Below are 21,468 nucleotides of genomic sequence, written 5' to 3'. Positions count from 1 at the left end.
GGGTGGGTCGCATGTTATTCTATGAAAGCTTCCATTACTGGAGTACTACATTTACACATTAGTAACTTGTTTTCTTACTCCAGTATTGGAGCTTTCATAGATTCACATGCCTGAATCAGAATAGTGAGCAGTAAATCATAGCTCATTTTTTGTTACCTAAGATCTCGAAATAGGCAACATATGTAATCTGACAATAGCAGTGTTCATATATAAATACATATAGAGAAAACTTCACAAATCGTATATAATACAGCACACAACAATAAAATTTGCTTATATCACCAACAAAGGAAGGAGGGATGGTAAAGAGAGCTCACCGTTACTGGAAAAGGTTCCTCAGTACTGCTTGTCGCACTGCCACATCCTTCACTGCAGGTGCATCGAGGCAGTAATGTATGGTGAAGGTATACGTACTCTACCAGGTAGAAACCCTGCAGATATCCTGGATAGGTACGCACGCAAATAAAGCAGTGGAGGTGGACACAGCTCTTGTAGAATGGGCATGAACAGGTGCATTCAACGGCTTCCCCACTATCTGATGACAATACTGTATTGCACTTGAAATCCATCGGGCAATTCCCCTCTTTGACAACGGAACCTCTTCCTGGGGGCACTGTAAGCAACAAATAGTTGGGAAGACTTGAGGAAAGGTTTTGTTTTTTGCAAGTAGAACTTCAGACAGCGTTGAACATCTAGTGAGTAAAGAGCTTTTTCTGCTGCTGTTGATGGTTGAGGGAAAAACCTCTTAAGGGTCAGTGGTTAATTTAGATGAAAATCTATTGGCGCTTTCGGAACAAATTTGGGATTAGTCCTGAGGACAATCCTGTCCTCCTTGAACTGCAAAAACGGTTCCTGTATCGTGAGAGCCTGTATTTCCCCCACTCTTCTGGCTGAAGTGAGAGCTACTAGAAGAGCTACTTTCCAGGATAAACACTTTAGATCCGCCCTGTGAATTGGTTCGAAGGGCTGTTTCATCAATTGAGATAGAACAATGTTCAACTGCCATAGAGGTGGAGGAGGTCTTATGGGAGGAAAAGTCTGAAACAATCCTTGCATGAACTGTTTGATAATTCTTTCAGACCACAATGAAGGACCAGAGGAAGTTCTTCTATATTGAGAAATAGCTGCCAGATGTACCTTAATAGAAGCATGGGCCAAACCTGATTTCGCTAACATTAGAATATATAGAACATTTTGTCGTGCTGCTGAGTGTAGAGGATGGATATTACGTTCTTGGCACCACAAACAGAATCTTTTCCATTTGATCCTATATGTTCTGTTTGTACTTTCCACTCTGGCATTTGCTAGAATATCTCTGCATTCTGCAGAAATATCTAGGTTGTGAAATTCACAGTATTCATGAGCCAGGCTGCTAAGCATGGCGATTTCATGGTCTGGATGAAGTACTTGTCCCCGGGACATTGTCAAGAGTGATGGTATTGGTTGCAGACGATTTGGATGATCCTCCGACAATAGGAGCAACTCTGTGAACCAGTGTTGCCTGTGCCACCACGGAGCTATCAGTATCACTTTGCACGGTTCCTTCTTTATCTTTGTGAGAATGTGTGGCAGGAGGGGAATCGGAGGAAAGGCGTAGGCAGAAACGGCTGACCATGCTATCAAAAACCCATTCCCCCAAGATCCCCGTTGGTGATGCCAACTTGCGAAGAACTAAACCAACAATGGTGGTTGGGCCCAATGGGAGGGAGGGTAGGCAGGGCCACACTAACATGAATAAAAAGGATTTGCCTATGCCTCCAAGTTTATGAATTAAACACTGAATGATTACGGATAAACAATACTTTTATTAGTTTACCCAGACAATAACTTTTTGTCGTTGAGTCAATACTTGGTTGAACAATTTTTCATTATACAAAAACAGACAATGAATCACCATCAACTTCATTTCTAGCCATATGTGATTCAGAAAACGATTTGTGCATATATACAGTGCAAGGGTTTAAGTGAAAAGCATTTAAAGAAAAAAACATTTAGTCGTACATATACAGTTTATGCATGGACCTAATCAATCAAAAACAAAGTGAGAAAACCTAATCAACAATTCACAATAGAAAATCACAAATGTAAGGAGGAGAGGGAGGAAATATTTTTCAAAGATCGACTCCCTACTCATGAACTGAATTCATTTTTCTAATTCTCTAGTATTCAGAAAGAAAGCCCATTTTATACATAACTGACATAGACCACTAATGTCAAGTCAAATGCCGACGCGTTTCGAATCCTGTTACGTTATTTGCAGGATTCTCATCAGGGCGGTGTGATTCTAGTCCATGGGAACTGTTTGTAAAAAGAAATGAGAAATGTTTGTTTAACAAACTAAGTCCTCTAGCCAATTCTATTCATGAGCTATACACGCATCATGGTGCGGCATACCTTTTAGTTTATTGCCCCAAGTGGCTTCTGTTTGAAAATATCGTCTATGGCAGGCGGGTCTGGGCTGCAACAGAGCAAGATTGGTATCAGTAATCCATTGTGTTTGGGTTGATACTGCTAGATAGCGATGAACAAGGATTTGAAAGTTACCTTTAGTCTTCACAACCCTAAGGCTGGTGTGCCGGTGACGGAAATTAATTTTCAATGCTGGCGCATTATTTTCTAGGAGAAAAATTGGGAAAGAGGGGTTGGAATCGATCTCAATTGAAATTGACTTGCACGGAGGCACAGGCGCCTCGCATGGGGAACTTACTTTTGAATGAATCAACACGGGCGGGAAAATCCTCACCGGTATTGGGAACAGCGCGGTGTCCGTTCTGTGGAGCAAGGAGAAAGGAAGTGTCACTAGTTTTACTTCGTTGCGCTTTCCGTGAAAGCAACAGGGCAGACGCGGGTCTTAGTGTGCAGGGGTCATGTTCTTACCATAAATCAACGCGGAGAGCTCCGCTGGTGCATCCTGCTTCCAACCGGCACACTCTGTATTTGGTTGCTCGAGGCAGCGCCGGTGCTCACAAAAATAAAGACATGTGATCCGCTCTCGTCCAATCAGAGCTACTATGGTTGCTGGTGCCTTATGGGAATTGAAGTCCAGGATATGGGTTTATGCCCGATTGATCTCACTAAGAGTGTTGAGACCCTTATTCACACTGTCAAATCTTAGTATTAGATATGCCTCCTTGCGAAGTAACATGTTTTCAACATCTGGATAATGTTTAGGGTCTAACCAAACTAGTGGAGTCCATTTAAAATCATTTTCACTGTGGTTATTGTTTAAAAAATGTTCCACCATGGGTGCAGTCATGACTTTTTTCTTAATGCGAGAACGGTGTTGTGTTATTCTGGCATTGATGGCTTGATTTGTTTTACCAATATATACTCTGTCGCATGGACAGACCACTGCATAGACGATGTTACGATTCCTGCAATTTGTGAAAGCATCGTGTTTCCACTTGATGCCACGGTTGGTGAAGGTGTCTCCCTCTATTGTTGTAGAACATGATACACAGTTACCACATTTGTGGTGCCCACTTACAGGTTTCAAGTTCCACTGAGCGATAAGGTCACTTTTGGGTGGAGGAATGTGACTGTCCGCTTTGATAAGGTGTTGTCCGATGCTCGTGTTTTTCCACATTGCAAAGATGGGTTTGGACAGGGGGTACTCTAATGTTTCCAATAAATGCCAATTATTTCTTATGATGTTTTTGAATTGGTTTGTGTGTTGACCAAAGGTTGTCACACACACCAATTTGTCTAGTACCTTTTTCTCTTTTACCTGCAGGAGTGTATCTCTCGGGGAAAATTTGGCCCTATTTTTTGCATGTTTCAACAATTTTTTGGGGTATCCTCTGTCAGCCATCTCATTGCAGAATCTTGTTGCGTGTGAGTCAAAGTCTTGCAGACTTGTGCAATTGCGTCTAATTCTGAGCAATTGACTGTAAGGTAAATTATCCTTAAGGCTTTGTGGGTGTGAGCTGGTATAATGAAGGATTGTATTCCTGTCTGTTTTCTTCTTGTGCAAAGAGGCTGTCAGCCTAGAAAAAGAAATTGCATCATTTAAAGATTACTCCCTGAATATCAAATCAGCACAATTTGATAAAGATTCAAAATCCTTCCGACTGGAACAAGTGTATCCCTTCCTCAGAGAAGACTTTTATACCTCGGGGGAGTCGAGAGGGGCCTTAAATACATTTCAAGGAAGATCTAGAAATAAATTTATAACATTCTCGGACACTACCTCATCCAACTCTTCCTCTGACTCCAGACAGTCAAATTCCAAAACACGAGGTGCAGGAAGGGGATCAACTCCTTTTTTAGCCAGGGGCGGTCAAACACGACCGCGCTTCAAGCAACCATGGCAAATGCGCACTCGCAACAAAAATTACAACTAGATTCATCCACCATTGTAAATCTCTCTGATAAAGTTCTAAATAGGGATGAGGAAATGCTTCTTGACCTGGGTCTCAAATTTGTCCCAACTAAAAGAACAGACTTTACAAAATTGAAACTGGAGGCACTTGACTTCTGTCGCAAAGTCAGGCTGAAAGCCTATTTTGCAGGGGCCGAAATGACGTCAACACAGGAAATTACTGGATTGAGGGCTAAATCCAGGTTCACTCCGACTATAAACATTCCGAAACAAATAATTGCTTTCGAACAAGCGGTCTTGTCCTCCCTCACCAAACTTGAGAGGAAAAGCAGTTTTGTCAAAAACAACATCAGTAAAGGAATCCAAAAGGCAATTGGTGATCTAAAATCTGACACATCAATTGTTATAAAGCAGTCGGACAAGGGTGGTGCGGTGGTCCTATGGCCCCGTCCCATGTATCTTACTGAAGGACAACTGCATGTGAACAATAGGGATTGGTACAGACCGTCTAAAGAAGATCCTGTCTTTGCCATTCAGGACAAAATAGCCAAAATCACACAGAGAGCCTTAGACGAAGGCTATCTAGGACCTAAGGAGCATGAATTCCTTAATAAAAAGTCACCAAGAACGCCAATACTTTATTTCTTACCCAAGATTCATAAGAACGACAGGGTGCCACCTGGGAGACCCATAGTGTCCGGATGCGACTCGGTGTTAGAACCGATATCCAAATACATTGATTTCTTTTTAAAACCATGTATAGAACAAGTGAAATCGCACTTGAGGGACACCACTGACTTCATCACTAGGATTGAGGGACACACATTCAATGAATCAACGGAGTTGATGGTGACATTGGATGTCGCTTCGTTATACACGCAAATACCGCAGGACGAGGCTCTTGAGGTCATTGAATTCTATCTAGAACAACGAGAAAGACCCCACCGGGTACCCTCTACATTTATTGTAGCATTGGCTGAAATAACTCTGCGGAGCAATTATTTCAGATTCGAGAGTGATTTTTTCATACAAATCAAGGGGACAGCCATGGGCTGTCCTTATGCGCCGGAGTTGGCGGTGCTCTACATGGCACAATATGAAGAAAGATTTATCTACAAGGACAACCCCTACTCACACCATATTATTCAATGGTTGAGATATATAGATGACGTCTGGCTCCTGTGGCAGGGGAGCCAGATGGAACTAGATCAATTCTATACATGGCTTAATTTCAGACACCCTGATATTAAATTCACGCTGAACTCCAGTTCTAAAGAAATGAATTTCCTTGACGTCACAGTAGGCACCAGCAGTTCTAGGCTGACAGCCTCTCTGCACAAGAAGAAAACAGACAGGAATACAATCCTTCATTATACCAGCTCACACCCACAAAGCCTTAAGGATAATTTACCTTACGGTCAATTGCTCAGAATTAGACGCAATTGCACAAGTCTGCAAGACTTTGACTCACACGCAACAAGATTCTGCAATGAGATGGCTGACAGAGGATACCCCAAAAAATTGTTGAAACATGCAAAAAATAGGGCCAAATTTAGCCCGAGAGATACACTCCTGCAGGTAAAAGAGAAAAAGGTACTAGACAAATTGGTGTGTGTGACAACCTTTGGTCAACACACAAACCAATTCAAAAACATCATAAGAAATAATTGGCATTTATTGGAAACATTAGAGTACCCCCTGTCCAAACCCATCTTTGCAATGTGGAAAAACACGAGCATCGGACAACACCTTATCAAAGCGGACAGTCACATTCCTCCACCCAAAAGTGACCTTATCGCTCAGTGGAACTTGAAACCTGTAAGTGGGCACCACAAATGTGGTAACTGTGTATCATGTTCTACAACAATAGAAGGAGACACCTTCACCAACCGTGGCATCAAGTGGAAACACGATGCTTTCACAAATTGCAGGACTCGTAACATCGTCTATGCAGTGGTCTGTCCATGCGACAGAGTATATATTGGTAAACCAAATCAAGCCATCAATGCCAGAATAACACAACACCGTTCTCGCATTAAGAAAAAAGTCATGACTGCACCCATGGTGGAACATTTTTTAAACAATAACCACACTGAAAATGATTTTAAATGGACTCCACTAGTTTGGTTAGACCCTAAACGTTATCCAGATGTTGAAAACATGTTACTTCGCAAGGAGGCATATCTAATACTAAGATTTGACAGTGTGAATAAGGGTCTCAACACTCTTAGTGAGATCAATCGGGCATAAACCCATATCCTGGACTTCAATTCCCATAAGGCACCAGCAACCATAGTAGCTCTGATTGGACGAGAGCGGATCACATGTCTTTATTTTTGTGAGCACCGGCGCTGCCTCGAGCAACCAAATACAGAGTGTGCCGGTTGGAAACAGGATGCACCAGCGGAGCTCTCCGCGTTGATTTATGGTAAGAACATGACCCCTGCACACTAAGACCCGCGTCTGCCCTGTTGCTTTCACGGAAAGCGCAACAAAGTAAAACTAGTGACACTTCCTTTCTCCTTGCTCCACAGAATGGACACCGCGCTGTTCCCAATACCGGTGAGGATTTTCCCGCCCGTGTTGATTCATTCAAAAGTAAGTTCCCCATGCGAGGCGCCTGTGCCTCCGTGCAAGTCAATTTCAATTGAGATCGATTCCAACCCCTCTTTCCCAATTTTTCTCCTAGAAAATAATGCGCCAGCATTGAAAATTAATTTCCGTCACCGGCACACCAGCCTTAGGGTTGTGAAGACTAAAGGTAACTTTTAAATCCTTGTTCATCGCTATCTAGCAGTATCAACCCAAACACAATGGATTACTGATACCAATCTTGCTCTGTTGCAGCCCAGACCCGCCTGCCATAGACGATATTTTCAAACAGAAGCCACTTGGGGCAATAAACTAAAAGGTATGCCACACCATGATGCGTGTACAGCTCATGAATAGAATTGGCTAGAGGACTTAGTTTGTTAAACAAACATTTCTCATTTCTTTTTACAAACAGTTCCCATGGACTAGAATCACACCGCCCTGATGAGAATCCTGCAAATAACGTAACAGGATTCGAAACGCGTCGGCATTTGACTTGACATTAGTGGTCTATGTCAGTTATGTATAAAATGGGCTTTCTTTCTGAATACTAGAGAATTAGAAAAATGAATTCAGTTCATGAGTAGGGAGTCGATCTTTGAAAAATATTTCCTCCCTCTCCTCCTTACATTTGTGATTTTCTATTGTGAATTGTTGATTAGGTTTTCTCACTTTGTTTTTGATTGATTAGGTCCATGCATAAACTGTATATGTACGACTAAATGTTTTTTTCTTTAAATGCTTTTCACTTAAACCCTTGCACTGTATATATGCACAAATCGTTTTCTGAATCACATATGGCTAGAAATGAAGTTGATGGTGATTCATTGTCTGTTTTTGTATAATGAAAAATTGTTGAACCAAGTATTGACTCAACGACAAAAAGTTATTGTCTGGGTAAACTAATAAAAGTATTGTTTATCCGTAATCATTCAGTGTTTAATTCATAAACTTGGAGGCATAGGCAAATCCTTTTTATTCAACTTGCGAAGAACTGGCATTTTTTTGTTCTGAGCTGTCGCAAACAGATCCACTGTCGGAATTCCCCATTTGAAGAACATGCTTTGCAATATGTCCTGGTTGGTCTCCCACTCATGGCAGGTCGATTTCAGTCTGCTGAGAGTGTCCGCTTTCACATTCTGATCTCCTGGAAGATATTCCGCCTTTAGAGATACTCCGTGTTGGACATCCCACTTCCATATCTTTTGTGCCTCCTGCGACAGGGAGAGTGATCTTGTACCTCCCAGCTTGTTGAGATAGTGCATCGCAGTTGTGTTGTCTGTTCTCACCAGCACAGACGCTCCCTGAATCCTTGGTAGGAAAGCCAGTAATGCCAAGCCTGCCACTTTGAGCTCCAGCAAGTTGATGTGAATCTGTTGTTCTTGCAATCTCCACTGACCGCTGACCTGCAGGTCCTGAAGGAATGCCCCCCATCCTTCCAGAGATGCATCAGTGGTAATTATCAATGGAGCCGGTTCGGTCAGGAAGGAAAGACCCATTGAGATGTTCCTCTTGTGGGTCCACCATGCTACTGCTTGCACCATTTCCGGCATGTTCTTCACCTTGTCTTCGAAGGATCCCTCTGCCTGGTTCCATTGCCGATCCAGTTCTTCCTTTAATGGACACATTTTTAGTTGCCAAAATGAAATGAGAGGTATGCAAGAGGACATTGTCCCTAGCAGCGACTTTTACCTGCGTACTGAAAGACACTTTTTCTTGTGAAATCCTTGGCAAGAGACATGAGACCCATTTGTCTCTCTATGGAGAGAAATGCTTTGTTTACTGAGGTGTCCAGAATCGCTCCAAGGAACATGATCTTCCTTGACGGCCGAAGGGATGATTTTTCTATATTCAAAGTCAGTCCCATTTCAGCAAACAAGTGAATGCATGCCGAAGTTCACACCTGGGCTGAAGTTTCTGATGGTGCTTTTACCAACCAGTCGTCCAGGTACGGAAACACCTGGTGTTTTTGCTTCCTGAGAAAAGCCGCCACTGGCGCCAGACACTTTGTAAACATTCTCGGGCGGATTTGAGGCCAAATGGTAGCACTTTGAACTGGTAATGGTCTCCGGCCACTGCAAACCGAAGATACCGTCTGTGGGAAGGATGAATGGGGATGTGAAAATATGCATCTTGCAAATCTAGGGTGGTCATATGATCCCCTGGGTTTAAGAGCAGAAGAATGTCTTGGAGGGTCACCATCCGGAAAGACTGCTTCTTGAGATAAGTATTCAGAGATCTCAGGTCTAGAATAGGACGCCATTGGAGAGCATTCTTCTGGACCAGGAAGAAACACGAATGAAATCCCTTTTCTCTTTGGGAGATCCGCACCAGTCCAATTGCTCCCTTTCGGAGCATTGTCTGAATCTCCCGACGCATCTGAGATAGATGTTTGATCTCTTGACCTGAAGGTGGAGTCCAAGGGGGAAATTGAAGGAGTATGTCTGAATTGTATTATATCGAGGACCCATCTTCCGTCGTTATCTTCTGCCAATGATGCAGATGAGAAGCAACTCTTCCACCTAGGGAAACTTGTGGAGGGGAAGTGTAGGAACTGGGGTCGCCAGTTCCCCGGGGGTAGCCTGGCACAAGCAGGTAGGCACCCGAAAGCTTAGGTGTTAAGTGACTACACAGCACACGCAACAACTGAGACAATAGAAGGCATGCAATTACTGACGCCACTCCAGTGTGTTTGATTAAAAATCAAATAACTTTTATATAGGATTAAGGTTCAGGAGTGGAAAATCACAGTATCAATTAATCATCAAAGCATTTCATAGGAGGGGAGAAAAGGGAGCAGTTCAATATTCAGTTTAACATGTCGCAATAACATTCCATTAGAGAATTAACATTTCATCAGTTAACAGTGAACATTTCATGAAGGACTTAGCTTGGTCAACCAGCTCATCAGGCAAGGATGAGCGATCCTATAGCAAGTGTCCACAGGTGTTCAGGTAAGTAACCTGTTCAGTAGGTAAATCAATTAGCTCTCACCAAACAAGAGTGAACTTTACATAAACTCTCCTCTGCAAGAGTAAACCATTTCCTTCAGCAGGAATAAGTTGTTCATTAAATGGGGGATAAGACATTTCCTTAAATGTAAAACTTTTCATTAGGTATTAAATACCATCACATTACCTGGTGCCTGAATCAACAGTTCCTTAGATAACTGTAGACCTTGCGGCCTAAACACCTTAGGGAAAATCAGGCAGCCTCTCATGAGGCAAAAGAATAGTTCATTAAACATGTGCAGAGCATTTCGTCAAGGAAATTAAACGCTGCATTGCCCAGCAGTAACCGTGTCATTAACCATTTGTGGAGAACTTCATTAGGGCAAGAATAAACAGTGCCTAAGGTAAAAGGAGCATAGATACACTATGCATTATTATCTTCCTTCCAGCATTTCATTAGAGGAACAAAGTTGCATTAGGCAAAACCCCAAACATTTCCTAATCAAGAATAATCCTTTCATCAGATAGGAAGGGCCTCTTCATAAAGGCCTAGTACTGGCATTAACATTTCAAACCACAGTAACAAACCCCTATGCAGGGCTAAATATTTCAACATGCAAGCATAAGCATGTCATGTCGCAAGAATGAGCTTATAGGACTGGGCTTGCACATGTAAAACCTTTCAGTAAGGAAGGGCCAACATTCCTGTAGTTAACTGTAGACATTCAGGACATGCAGCACAAAACAAGAGCCTACAACATTTCATTAGCAATCAGAATACTCGGCTCACTGGAAATCCGGCAGGAATGGCATTTCATGGCTCCAGGATAAACAGATCATTAATAATCCGCCCAGATGGACTAGCACTTCCCTATGCAGTACCAGACCCCTAGCAAGGGTTAACTCTTGTTAAGTGATGCCCCCACGGTGTCTTTTGGGTGTCTGACCCAGGTTCAGTGCTGACAGGGGGGTCAAATAGGGCCAACAGGGCCCAATCACCAGTCTCCAATGGGGCTATTCCCCAGTTCAGGGAGCCTTGCGAGGGCCAACAGGGCCCAATTTAAACTTTCCCCGGGGAGGGGCAAACTCGAGGTTACCTCCTCTCTTCAGCCTTTCTCAGGCCCTTGAGTTGGTTCTCAGCCGGTGTGGAGGTCTCCGGCCCTCTGGTAGGCCCTACTCGGCCCCGTGCTGCGGTGGGGCCGGTTGCAGCACACAGGCGGTCTAGTCGGGGCCCCGAGGGTGTAGCAAGTCGGAGGGGGGGCTCTCTCACCTTCCGGCCCCTCCGCGACGTTTCTCCGGCCCGGCCGGGGCTTCTCCCGGTGTTGGGCCAATCAGAGGCCTCGCTGGAAGGGCGCGGCAACAGCAGCCAATGGCTGCGCGGCGTTAGACGGGAGCGAGGTTTGGTGACGCGCCCCCGTCACGTGATGAGAGTTCTCCACCTCACGGCCTAGTGCGGCCTACCTTCGAATGCTGAGGCCTTCCCCTAAACTCCGGTGGCCCCCTCTTGGCACCGGGGGCTGCCGCAACTCTATTTCCCATGGACCAGGGCTGCAGCGGCGTAACAGCGCCACATGGGGATCACTCTCTTGGGCCGTGCGCGGCCCGCGGCAACACAGCGGCGGCCCTCTCCTGACCTCGGGGGCCGCCAAGGGGGACAGTTGACAGCTGGATAAGTGCTCCTCAGGGCACACAGCGCTCGGCCCTCACAGCGCCTCGTGAGGTAAGGGAGCTCTGGAAGTTCCTCATAAATTCGTCGACATCAGCGCTTCAGAGGTGCACACATCCAGGGTCATTGAGGCAGTTCTGGGTGCGAGCACTGCGCAGGGATAGCGCTTCTCAGGAATCACCGCGCTGCTCAAGGGGGCAGTTACCACAGCGCCTCGAGCAGCTGTCTCTGGCAGAGTCAGCGCTGGGGCAGTTTCCACAACAGCGCTTCAGGGCAGCAATCCTCTCCCGAATTCCAGCGCTTATCAAGGGGCAATGACAGCAGTCTCAGTAGGATAGGTAGTTCAGGGGGCTAGCGCTATGAAGGTAGCGCCTAACAGTTTAGTCAGCAGTTCGAACAGGACAGGCCACACAGCAGTGGCAAATCAGCAAAGGGAGTCCAGGTAAGGGTTAAGGGGTGCAGGTGCAGCACAGTCCAGTACCTGGTTGATTCCCCAGCAGTCCTGTGGTAATTTGAAGGTCTTCTTTTTCTTGGCGCTTGATGGTTTCGGCGCCCTTGTAATTATCAGTTCCTTGTTTCCTGTTACTTGAAGGGGGGGTTGAGTTGGGGGGCTGCAGGCAGGCTTCCTCTGCAGGTCACTGTAGATGGTCCCTGGGGTTCCCTAGCGCCGAGCCAGATCAGGGGGCTAGCTTATGACACCTCACCCAGCTTAAGAGGCAGCACCTAAATCCTATCACTCCCAGTAGCATAGGTTCCTAACTAGGCCCTCCCGCCTAAAACTCCTGCGTGGATTCCCCAGGTCAGTGATGCCCCAACTGACTGGAAAGTTTCCCTCCCTTTCTTTATATAGGCCCAGGTCAGGTGACCACCCTCTAAGGCGGCAAAACTAAGCTCCGCCCTTATTCTAGAAGGTGCCAGGAGCTTCCCTACTCTAACTGTGGGCAGCAAAGCAGGCTGGACTGGCAACAATGTTTGGAGTCCCTGCCAGCTCCTGGCAACTAGAATGCGCCTTACAAGACCACACTGCAGTAGCAGGGGCCTATGGCAGCCATGTTGAGGCGAGAGGGCACCTGCACCTAGCATGGGTTTTCACATTACCCAGGGCATTTTAACCTCACAGGGCCTATACAAATACATTATAAAGGGGGGGCATCATGAATTAGGGGATGCAAAGAGCGAAAAATTTCAGGGGAAAGGGCCAAGTCCAACAGGAAGGAGTACATGTAGCCAGATTCCGGAGGTTGTCATTGTCTTCTACCATTGTCCTTTCCTTGACGACCTCCTTGTCCTCTAGGAGCAGACTCAGCATAGCTCCCTGATTGTTTTTGACCATATTGTTGACAATATGGTTATGATGATGATAAATAAGAGGGGTATCTTCCCTGTTGGTAACCCCCTCTATAGGATGGTTGACCTCTACCTCGGGCTCCTCGAAAGTGCACTTTACGGTACTGTAGTGTACCAAGAGCCTTTGCAGTATCTGTATCTTTCTTGATACCTTGCAGGGCCTCATCCACTTGTTTTCCAAACAAATCTTCTCTGCCAAATGGGAGGTCTAGAATTTTATTTTGGACCTCCGGTCTAAAGGCAGTCGCACTTAACCATCCTTGACGCCTGAGAACTGCCGCACCTTCCAGCGACCGGAAGGCTGTGGTCCCGATGTCCATCGCACAGTCAACGCTCCAGCCGAGGCGCTTTCTCTCTCCTGAAGAACCTTTTTCGCCTCCTGCCTATCATCTTCCGGAATGAGGTCCATGTATGGTGCCTTATCGCACCACATCTGTCTATCGTATCTGCCCAAAATGGCATGGGCATTTGCTGCTTTAACAAGGAGAGCAGACATGGATGAAAACCTCTTTCCCGCATTGTCTAAACATCTCCCCTCTCTGTTAGGAAGTGCTGAAATTGGCGCAGAGGGATTCCTACATTTCTGTTGCGCTGCTTGCGAAATTACAGAATCTGGCTTAGGATGGCCAAGTAAACACGCTGGTGCATCTGAAGGAGCTTTATGTTCCTTTTCCAGTCTAGCGAGCACAGGTGTAACTGTCGCCAGTGTCTTCATCACTTTTAAACCTTCCTCCCACACATGGATCACAATTGGGATATTCCGAACCGACTTGTGGTATGGCTCCTTAAAATCGTACAGGAAGCATTCTGTTTGTGTTGTCGCCATTGGAAGCTGGAACCTCTTTGCAGCTCTTCCCATTAAGTTATGGAATCTGCCGATATCCACCGGCGGAGAATCAACAGATACTGGTGAGGAAGATGCCGGATATGGAATCAGGTAATCATCCCATTCCTTGTTGGGATCTGTTATTTCTCCCTCTTCCAGGTCATCATCGTTGGTGGTGACAGGATTCTGGTGATGTTCTGTTTGAGGAATTAGAGGCCTAACTTCTTGTAGCTACGGAAACCCTTAGACAAGGGGCAGTCGCGGGACACACCATGGCACTGATCATGCTTGACCTCAGTGCCGCGTTCGACACTGTGGCACACTACACCTTGCTACAGTGTCTGAACAAGGGTGGTGTCTCAGGCGCGGCCCTGAAATGCTTAAAATCTTTTTTAAATGGGCGCAGTTTCCAGGTCAGGCAGGGTGTACACTACTCTGAAGACATTAAGTTGAAGCAGGGAGTCCCCCAGGGCTCTGCCCTCAGTCCCTCCCTGTTAATTTTATACATGTCTCCGTTGGCGACAATTGTGCAGGGCTTCGGAGTAGATGTAGTCTCCTATGCTGATGACACCCAGCTACTGATTTCCCTATCCCAGGCACCTGGAGTGGCGGCTTCCAATTTAAGAGCCTGCATGCTGGAGCTTGCCTCCTGGATGGATAAGAACTGCCTGAAATTGAATGGAAGCAAGACAGAGGTGCTGGTGGTGGGAGGCAACAACTCCAGCTGGACCTCAGAATGGTGGCCTCCGGGTTTGGGTCCTATCCCTACCCCTTGCACTGAGGCAAACAATTTGGGGATTTGGGTTGATCCTACTCAATCATATGAGGGTCATATTCGAGGAGTGGTGGGGAAATGTTTTGGCGTATTAACAAAACTACTGAAAACGCTGGATCTTCTCCCATTAGGGGCTAGGAAGACGTTGATATACGCACTAATTACGTCTCGCCTTGATTATGGGAATGTACTCTATCTGGGAGACTCTGCTAGGGGCCTTGGGAGACTACAAGTTTTACAGAATGCTGCCGCTCGGCTGACTCTTATGCAGCCCAGGAGAGCGGCTTCAAAAAAGGCACTTGACTCATTGCATTGGCTCCCAGTTAAGAAAAGAGTACTGTTCAAAATGTTTGTTATATGCCACCGGGTTGTCCAGGGCAAGGGTCCGGCATATTTAAGAGATTTAGTCACCAATTATGTTCCCAATAGATCTCTTAAATCCTGCGGGATGGGGCAGCTGGTAATTCCCAAGATAAAGAAGGCCAAAATGGGTGGTCGTTCCTTTCGGTGTCTAGCAGCTCAGAACTGGAACAGACTGCCGATCCCCCTGAGGTTGGAGTGCTCTGAAACTAAGTTCAGAAAGCTGTTGAAAACCTCCCTGTTCTCTGCTTTGTGTAAGGTAGTTCCTGATGCTGTTCTCTCTGTTCCCTCTCACCTAGCGTGTGGACACGCCGAGATGGCGTAACCATGCGCTTTATAAATGTTATCATTATTATTAGCGGCTGCCTGCTTCTAACTGGAATAGTAGGGATGGAACGTGGATGCGAGACCGGGATTTCCTAAGAAGCTGGTGACTGCGGAAATATTTTTTTACAGTCTGCCAGCATAAAATGTAAATCCACATCATGGCGGATGGCATGCCAACCATCTCCTCCTGGTACCCTTGGCGATAGTGTTGTTGCGGAGAATACTGGGTACTCCTCATATCCCTATTCATAGTCATCATCCTGACATTTCACATGTAGTTGTGAGGGACTACTGGGGTATCCAAAGGGTCCGTCCTACATCTCTTCCTCTGAATCCTGCTCCTGTAGTAGGTGTGATGACACCAAAGGAGTAATCTTGCTTGGGGAGGTGATCTCTGGTGTAATCCTTCTCTTCTGGACAATTTCCAGTTTTTCTGGACTTTCCCTCTCGACGAGTCCATCGACGAGATTGCCGTCCACACCACTGTCATCGATGCAGTCATCGACACCAGGCGTAGAGAGCTATCCGTTGTCGACGACAGAGTCACCGTTGTCAATGTTCCCGTCGACGACACCGTCGTCAACACTTTCGACGACAATCCTGTCGTCGACATTGCCGTCGTCGCTGTTGCTGGCGTCGTCAATACTGCCGTCGATGTAACCGGCGTGAACACCACCGTTGACGATGACATCGTCGACGGAGAGGACACTGTAATAGGCAACGATGGTGTCTTTGATAGCAGCTTTACCTTAATCTTCGTCGTCGGCGATGATGGTTTCTTCGTCGATGATCATGTCGACGATGCAGGTTTCTTAGATTTTACCTCAGGATGCATAGAAGACGGCTTCCTGAAGGGTTCTCTTTGTTGAGGATGTGATTTTGACGGCTCAGAACTCGTCTTTTTCGATGGTTTTTCTCCAGAAGCATGTCCTTTACTCTACTTTTCCACAGATTGAGGAGATTTTGAAGGACTGCGCCCAGAAGACCCATAAGTGGTCTTTTTTAGGGCCTTCTCGGGACGTTCTCCAGAGTAATGAGTTTGAGGAGATTTTCTTCTCTTTTGAGATCTCCTAGATGTTGAGGAGGAAGCCTCATCATTGTCACTGGAGATAACCTCCTTTCTGGCCTTTTGCTTTTGAAACCATATCAAAAGGCGCCCTTCCCGATCTGTCAGAGTCTTACTAGAGAAAGTGCGACATACCTTACAGTCTTTAGCCTGGTGATCCGGGTATAGATAGTAAATGCAGTCAGGATGAGGGTCATCAGTGTACAGTTTCTTCTTGGAACAAGTGGCACAGGCTCTAAATAAATCTTTCTTCTCCTTTACAGACATTCTCTAAAGAATGTATTTGAAGACAGTACAGAAAAGTACAGAATCAAGTTGAATTTCTAAGAACAAAGGGGCATATTACCAAGCAATAGCGATAATTATCGCTATTGCTTGGTTAGAGACAAAAAATTACTGCTAAGCTGCGGCGATTTTTATTGCAAATAAACCTTGGTATTAACAAGGTTTATCGCAAATGCGATAACAATCGCCCGCAATGCATGAATATCGCTGAAAAGTCAGCGATATTCATGCATTACCGAGCTAATGCTCTTAGCCATGTTATCCACCTCCCATTGGATAACATGGCTAAGAACTGCTCAGGGCAGGTGTTAGCTTTTGGAGATATTTGCGCTTAGCGCGAATATCTCCAAAAGTTGGTAATAGGAGATAGCGATGTTAGCGACGGTTTCCAGTCGCTAACATCTTGGCACGCCCACTTTGCAGGTCATTAGTGATAAATATCACTGACATGCAAAGCGGAGTTCAAGATGTTCGCTATCTCCTACTAGCTGTCGCTAACTGGTGTTAGCGACAGCTAGATAATAGGGAGATAATTTTATCTCCGCTTTCTTGGCTTTTAAAGCCAAAAAAGCGGAGATAAACCTCCTTGATAATATGCCCCAAAGTTCTTCAACAAAGTTGAAAAAAGCAGAATTTGAGCAGAGCTCAAATGAGACTCCCTAGCACAACGTGCGGTAGAAAATCTGAGGGGCAAAAGGTTCTCTCAGGAGTGTTCTAGAGGGTGAGGAGCTCTGATTGGTTCGGAGACAAGTTTGGTCTCTTTTACATAAACAAAGGTTATGGGTTGCACAAGGGAAATGGGCCTAGGCCTCTTTTCAGTTTTCTATACAACTAAGCATTGCTTTTTTATATACCGGAGACTCCTGTCTCGACGACGGGGAATGATTCAGGCATTTTAATCTATGAAAGCTCCAATACTAAATAAAGTATTAATAAAGGAAATCACTTGAGGGATCAGTGGATGGGCAGGGATTGTTTAGACAGAGAAGATACACGCAAATGTCAATAGGATTAGTATGGAATAGTGAGGAGAGTTTGAAATAGCTAAATTGAGGAGCAGACTTCAAGAGCAATGGGGAGAAGGTGGAAACCGGTGCTGAGAGAGAGAGAGCAGTTCAATTCTGAATAGATGAGTCCAAAAGGAAGGGAGTAAGGTACAGTAAAGGACAAACAAGAAGATAACATGCCATGAGTAGACACAGAAGAAGGACTGTGTTGCAGAGAGAGAGGTGCACACACAGAAAAAGAAGAGGACAAGGGTGATCACCAAGCAAAGATTGTGACTTATGGGAAAGGGGTTAGGGAAAGAGAGATGAGGTGAAATGGCCCAATGGAAAGGAAACATCTTAGAAAGAGATAGAAAGCTTTATGGGGCATATGGATGTGGGGAGAAGTAGAAGAATGAGAGATGGGAGTAAAAGGTTTTGAGCAAAATAAATGGGTGTAGCTAAGGAACTGAAATATGGGTGGTGAATAAAAGTAGACCTGAGAAAGTAGAGGGTGGAAGAGTGGAGAAGAGAAAACAACATGAGATAGGGTGTAAGTGGTGAAGGGATGGTGAAGAGGGCAGGGGAGTAAGTCACATAGGGTAACAGATAGTGGGGAAGTGGAAACAAGGCACAGCGGGGACACTGGAGGCACAGCAGAAATGGATTGGTTGGATGAAAGACTAGGGATTGCAGAGGGTGGGAAGAAGATAAAGTTGTGAGCTGTAGAAATAAAAGTGATGAAAGAGTAGTATGTGGTGTGGAGGGAATAGTTGAGGGTAAGTAAATGCGGTAGAACAGAGGGGAATAGGTGTTGGTGAATGTTGTAGGGAGAAACAATGGGTGCAATTTGAAAGAAGTGAGGTGTAGGGAAAACAGTGGGTAAGCGCTCATAGAGTACAGAAAAATATAAACATAGAGAAGGGATGAGAAGAAATGGACAAATCATACACAAAATAACTTAAATAGGGTTAATGGAGGGCCAAGAGGTAAAGTGAAAGGAACCATGTCATGTAAGGAGAAGAGACAGAAGAGAAATCAAGATTCATTTGGGCAGGGATAGAATGGAAGACAGAAATGAACATTTTGGGTGAGAAAAGGGAAAGGAAGATGGAAATGGAAGGAGATGCTTTAGATTTTATGATTTTGAGATAGTGTTCGGGTTACCAAAGTCAAAGGCCTTTGTGTTTATTTCTCATACCATGTAGAGCTCGGTATAACTCAGTAGTGACCTCCAGTTACTGTTACTTTGTAAACTGTTTTGGAGCATTCGTTCTTTTCTTTTGTAAGTGCATTTATTTACAGAAGCTAGAAGCATCTTGAGGGTGAGACATGTAGGCTGCAACTGCAAGTGAGTTACAGCCAGGCAGCACATATTGTTACACAAAACCCTTTAAGATCTCATGTGTCCCCAATCCTAATAACTACTTGTCCCATTACAAATTGCATTTACAATATTGTTTACTACATATCATGCTTTGTGTTTGACTATTTTTTAAAGGGAAACCTTGAGACCTTGAACCAGCACAAGCCGTTACCTCTTATAAAAAGGTCTTGGTTGTAATTCTACGATTCACTTGGTCTAAAGTTAGGAGCAAGAGCTTTGTCATTCACACCACTTGTTTATGGAACCGATACCCAGAGGAATTTAGAAAAACAATAGAGTCTGCTGTAGAGAAGCACAATCTTTTCAATTTTATGGATTCTGGTTCTTTGTTGAACCCATGTGCATCTCTTTGGTGTTAATGGGTATTTAGCACTTCATGGACAGTTTAAACTGGATTGGATATAAATGCTGGCATGACTGATGGAATGATTGAAATAGCGGGTACAGAAGGAGGTAGGCATCTTTCATCAGAGTCAGGGGGCAGAAGAAAGGAGCAATGCAGCAGGGAAGAAGGGATAAAGATTGGCAGATGATATATGAAATAAAGGAAGGCACAGGAACAATGGCAGGTGGTGGGGCGGGGAGGAGTATGGCACAATCTGGTTGATAGGTTAGGTGGGATCAAGAAGAGAAAATGAATGTGTGATTGAAGATGGAATACATGTGTGATGGAAGATAACTAGAGCCTGAACAGCAATGATGTAAAAATCAATTTTAAACACTCACCAAGGCATGCTCATAGTCATTTCCATAGTCCTCTGAACTGGCCACCTGGATCTGCTGGTTAATCCATTCCTGTAAATCTTTAGATTCCCTCAGATATTCGTGCAGACTCAGGGTTTCTTCCAGTGTCTTGCTCCTGCATATGAGGAGAAAGCGATGTGGAGACAAAAAGTGAGACTGAAGAACATTCATGCAGAGTGGCTGATATATGTGTAGCTATGTGGACAGGGGTGTAGAGTAGTGAACAAAGTTAGGGAGGTGTGAGTCTGAGATTTCCCAACAAGTAACATGGTTCTCCCAACTAAAATGGATAAGACAGGCTGGGCCTTTGAACGGGCTAATAGGCAGGGTTAAGAATATCATTTGAGAGTTATTCAGAAAAGTAATGCTAGTCATCAACATAGGAGAGGGCGGCTAAAAAGAGCAGGACTATCACAATCCCAGACCCAGCATCAACAGACCAGGTTTATGGAGGGCACTGAGAGCAGACCTTGAAGTAGTCGAGGCCTAAGGGCAGACTAGCTTGGAAGAAGAGAAAGGTTAGAGAGGGAAGGCCAGGTGAAGAAAGTGAAATGGGAGAACAATGATGGCATATCTAGCCATGTTTAATGACGCGTAGGAAAGTTGGATCTTTCTGGAACAGATACCCCCACTTTTTGCCTGGTGTCAGTGTGTTTTGACTGTAGTTCACTGGGATCCTGCTAACCAGGGCCTCAGTGATAGTGCTATTGCCTCTAAATCTGATGGTAAGTACTTTGTACACCCCACTATTGGTATTCTCGGGTACCACTGTAAGTCCCTAGTATATGGTACTGAGGTACCCAGTGCATTAGTACACCAGGGATCTCCCATGGAGTGCAACATGTATTATGCTACCCATGGGAGTCCATGCAAACTGTGTCTGCACAGCTGCTATCACAGTTTGCATGAAATGGTGCATGCACCTTTCACTTGAGATATAAGGCTTCCTTATGTCCTGATCACTGTACTTTAAATCTATAAGTCATCCAGAAGGTAGGCCCTTCAGTCTAAGGGCAGGGTGCATGGGTTTATGACTGTGGATACCCCTGCACAAGCAGAGGTGCCCCTACAAACCCCAGAATCCATTCTCTGGGCTTCCTAAGTGTGGGGCAGCCATTTTAAGGGATGTAGTAGACACTGGCAAGTTCAGATGTCCAACTACATAATGGCTACTCTGAACCTGGTCATGTTAGGTATCAAACAGGTTGGAATAATGCAACTATGCCGATTCCAGTTTTAGTTGAATGATACCATGTACTGGGGGGCTCCTTAGAGGACCCCCAATACCTACCTGTGTAGCCTTACAGGGTCCGCCTGTCAGCCCACGCTGCTGGAGACCCTATACTGTGTTGTCTCCCCAGCTGGGGAGCTTAACTCGGGCAGCAGAAGCTGAACAAAGGTTTTCCTGTGAAGGAGAGTGAATGTGAACATCTCTCCTTAAGAATTAGATAGGGCAAGGGCACTTCCGAGTGCAACCAGACTTCATTGAAGGGCACATTTGGTGCCCTCCTTGCACAAACCAGTTTGGCCTTTTCAGGAGCCTTTTACCCTTGTTCCGGTGCTAAACTACACAAAGGACAAAGGACTGTCCACCCCCTGTCCAGCTCCTCTCTAGGGAAGTGTCCAGAGCGCCTCCAGGTCACCACTTGATTCTGCCATGTTGAATCCTGGCCCCTGGGAGCCTCTGACTGGCTAGGCCAGATGAATAGTGACCTAGAACTCCTCTTATTGGTGGGTCACCACAGAAGATGTCCTTCTCCCTTTTAGGGTTACTTAAGACTCTTCTGCTGTTGGACACTGAAACTTTGCTGCTGGATCGAGCCAGGACTAAAGAG

General features: G+C 45.2%; 2 protein-coding genes across 2 annotated transcripts in view; both read right to left on the bottom strand.

The window, feature by feature from the left end:
* The window catches only part of SPTBN5 (spectrin beta, non-erythrocytic 5), a 2,284,272-nt gene that overhangs the window by 1,389,712 nt on the left and 873,092 nt on the right, over positions 1-21,468 (bottom strand). Inside the window, exon 30 of the mRNA XM_086937224.1 lies at positions 19,616-19,748. Coding sequence (XP_086793350.1) covers positions 19,616-19,748 — 133 coding nt within the window. The remainder of the gene's footprint in view (positions 1-19,615; positions 19,749-21,468) is intronic.
* On the bottom strand, positions 806-8,814 carry LOC147689744 (uncharacterized). Its single transcript, XM_086937189.1, has 3 exons — positions 7,909-8,814; positions 1,287-1,671; positions 806-966 (listed from the first exon to the last, which is right to left on the bottom strand). Exons 1-3 carry the CDS (start codon positions 8,581-8,583, stop codon positions 806-808), a joined length of 1,221 nt encoding a protein of 406 aa, XP_086793315.1. The 5' UTR covers positions 8,584-8,814.

The sequence above is a fragment of the Lissotriton vulgaris genome, chromosome 9, assembly GCF_964263255.1.
Source record: "Lissotriton vulgaris chromosome 9, aLisVul1.2, whole genome shotgun sequence".
Lineage (NCBI taxonomy): Eukaryota > Metazoa > Chordata > Amphibia > Caudata > Salamandridae > Lissotriton > Lissotriton vulgaris.
The sequence above is the reverse complement of the archived record's forward strand: the minus strand, read 5'-3'. Positions and strand labels throughout refer to the sequence as shown.

What these genes read in the sequence shown, in the direction of transcription:
- LOC147689744 (XM_086937189.1), bottom strand. Translation starts at nt 8,583, where the DNA reads ATGTCCTCTTGCATACCTCTCATTTCATTTTGGCAACTAAAAATGTGT. An exon ending in CTCAGAACAAAAAAATGCCA is followed by an intron (nt 1,672 to 7,908) that starts GTTCTTCGCAAG and finishes TTGTTGGTTTAG; the next exon opens with TTCTTCGCAAGTTGGCATCA. An exon ending in AGCAAATGCCAGAGTGGAAA is followed by an intron (nt 967 to 1,286) that starts GTACAAACAGAA and finishes TTGATGAAACAG; the next exon opens with CCCTTCGAACCAATTCACAG.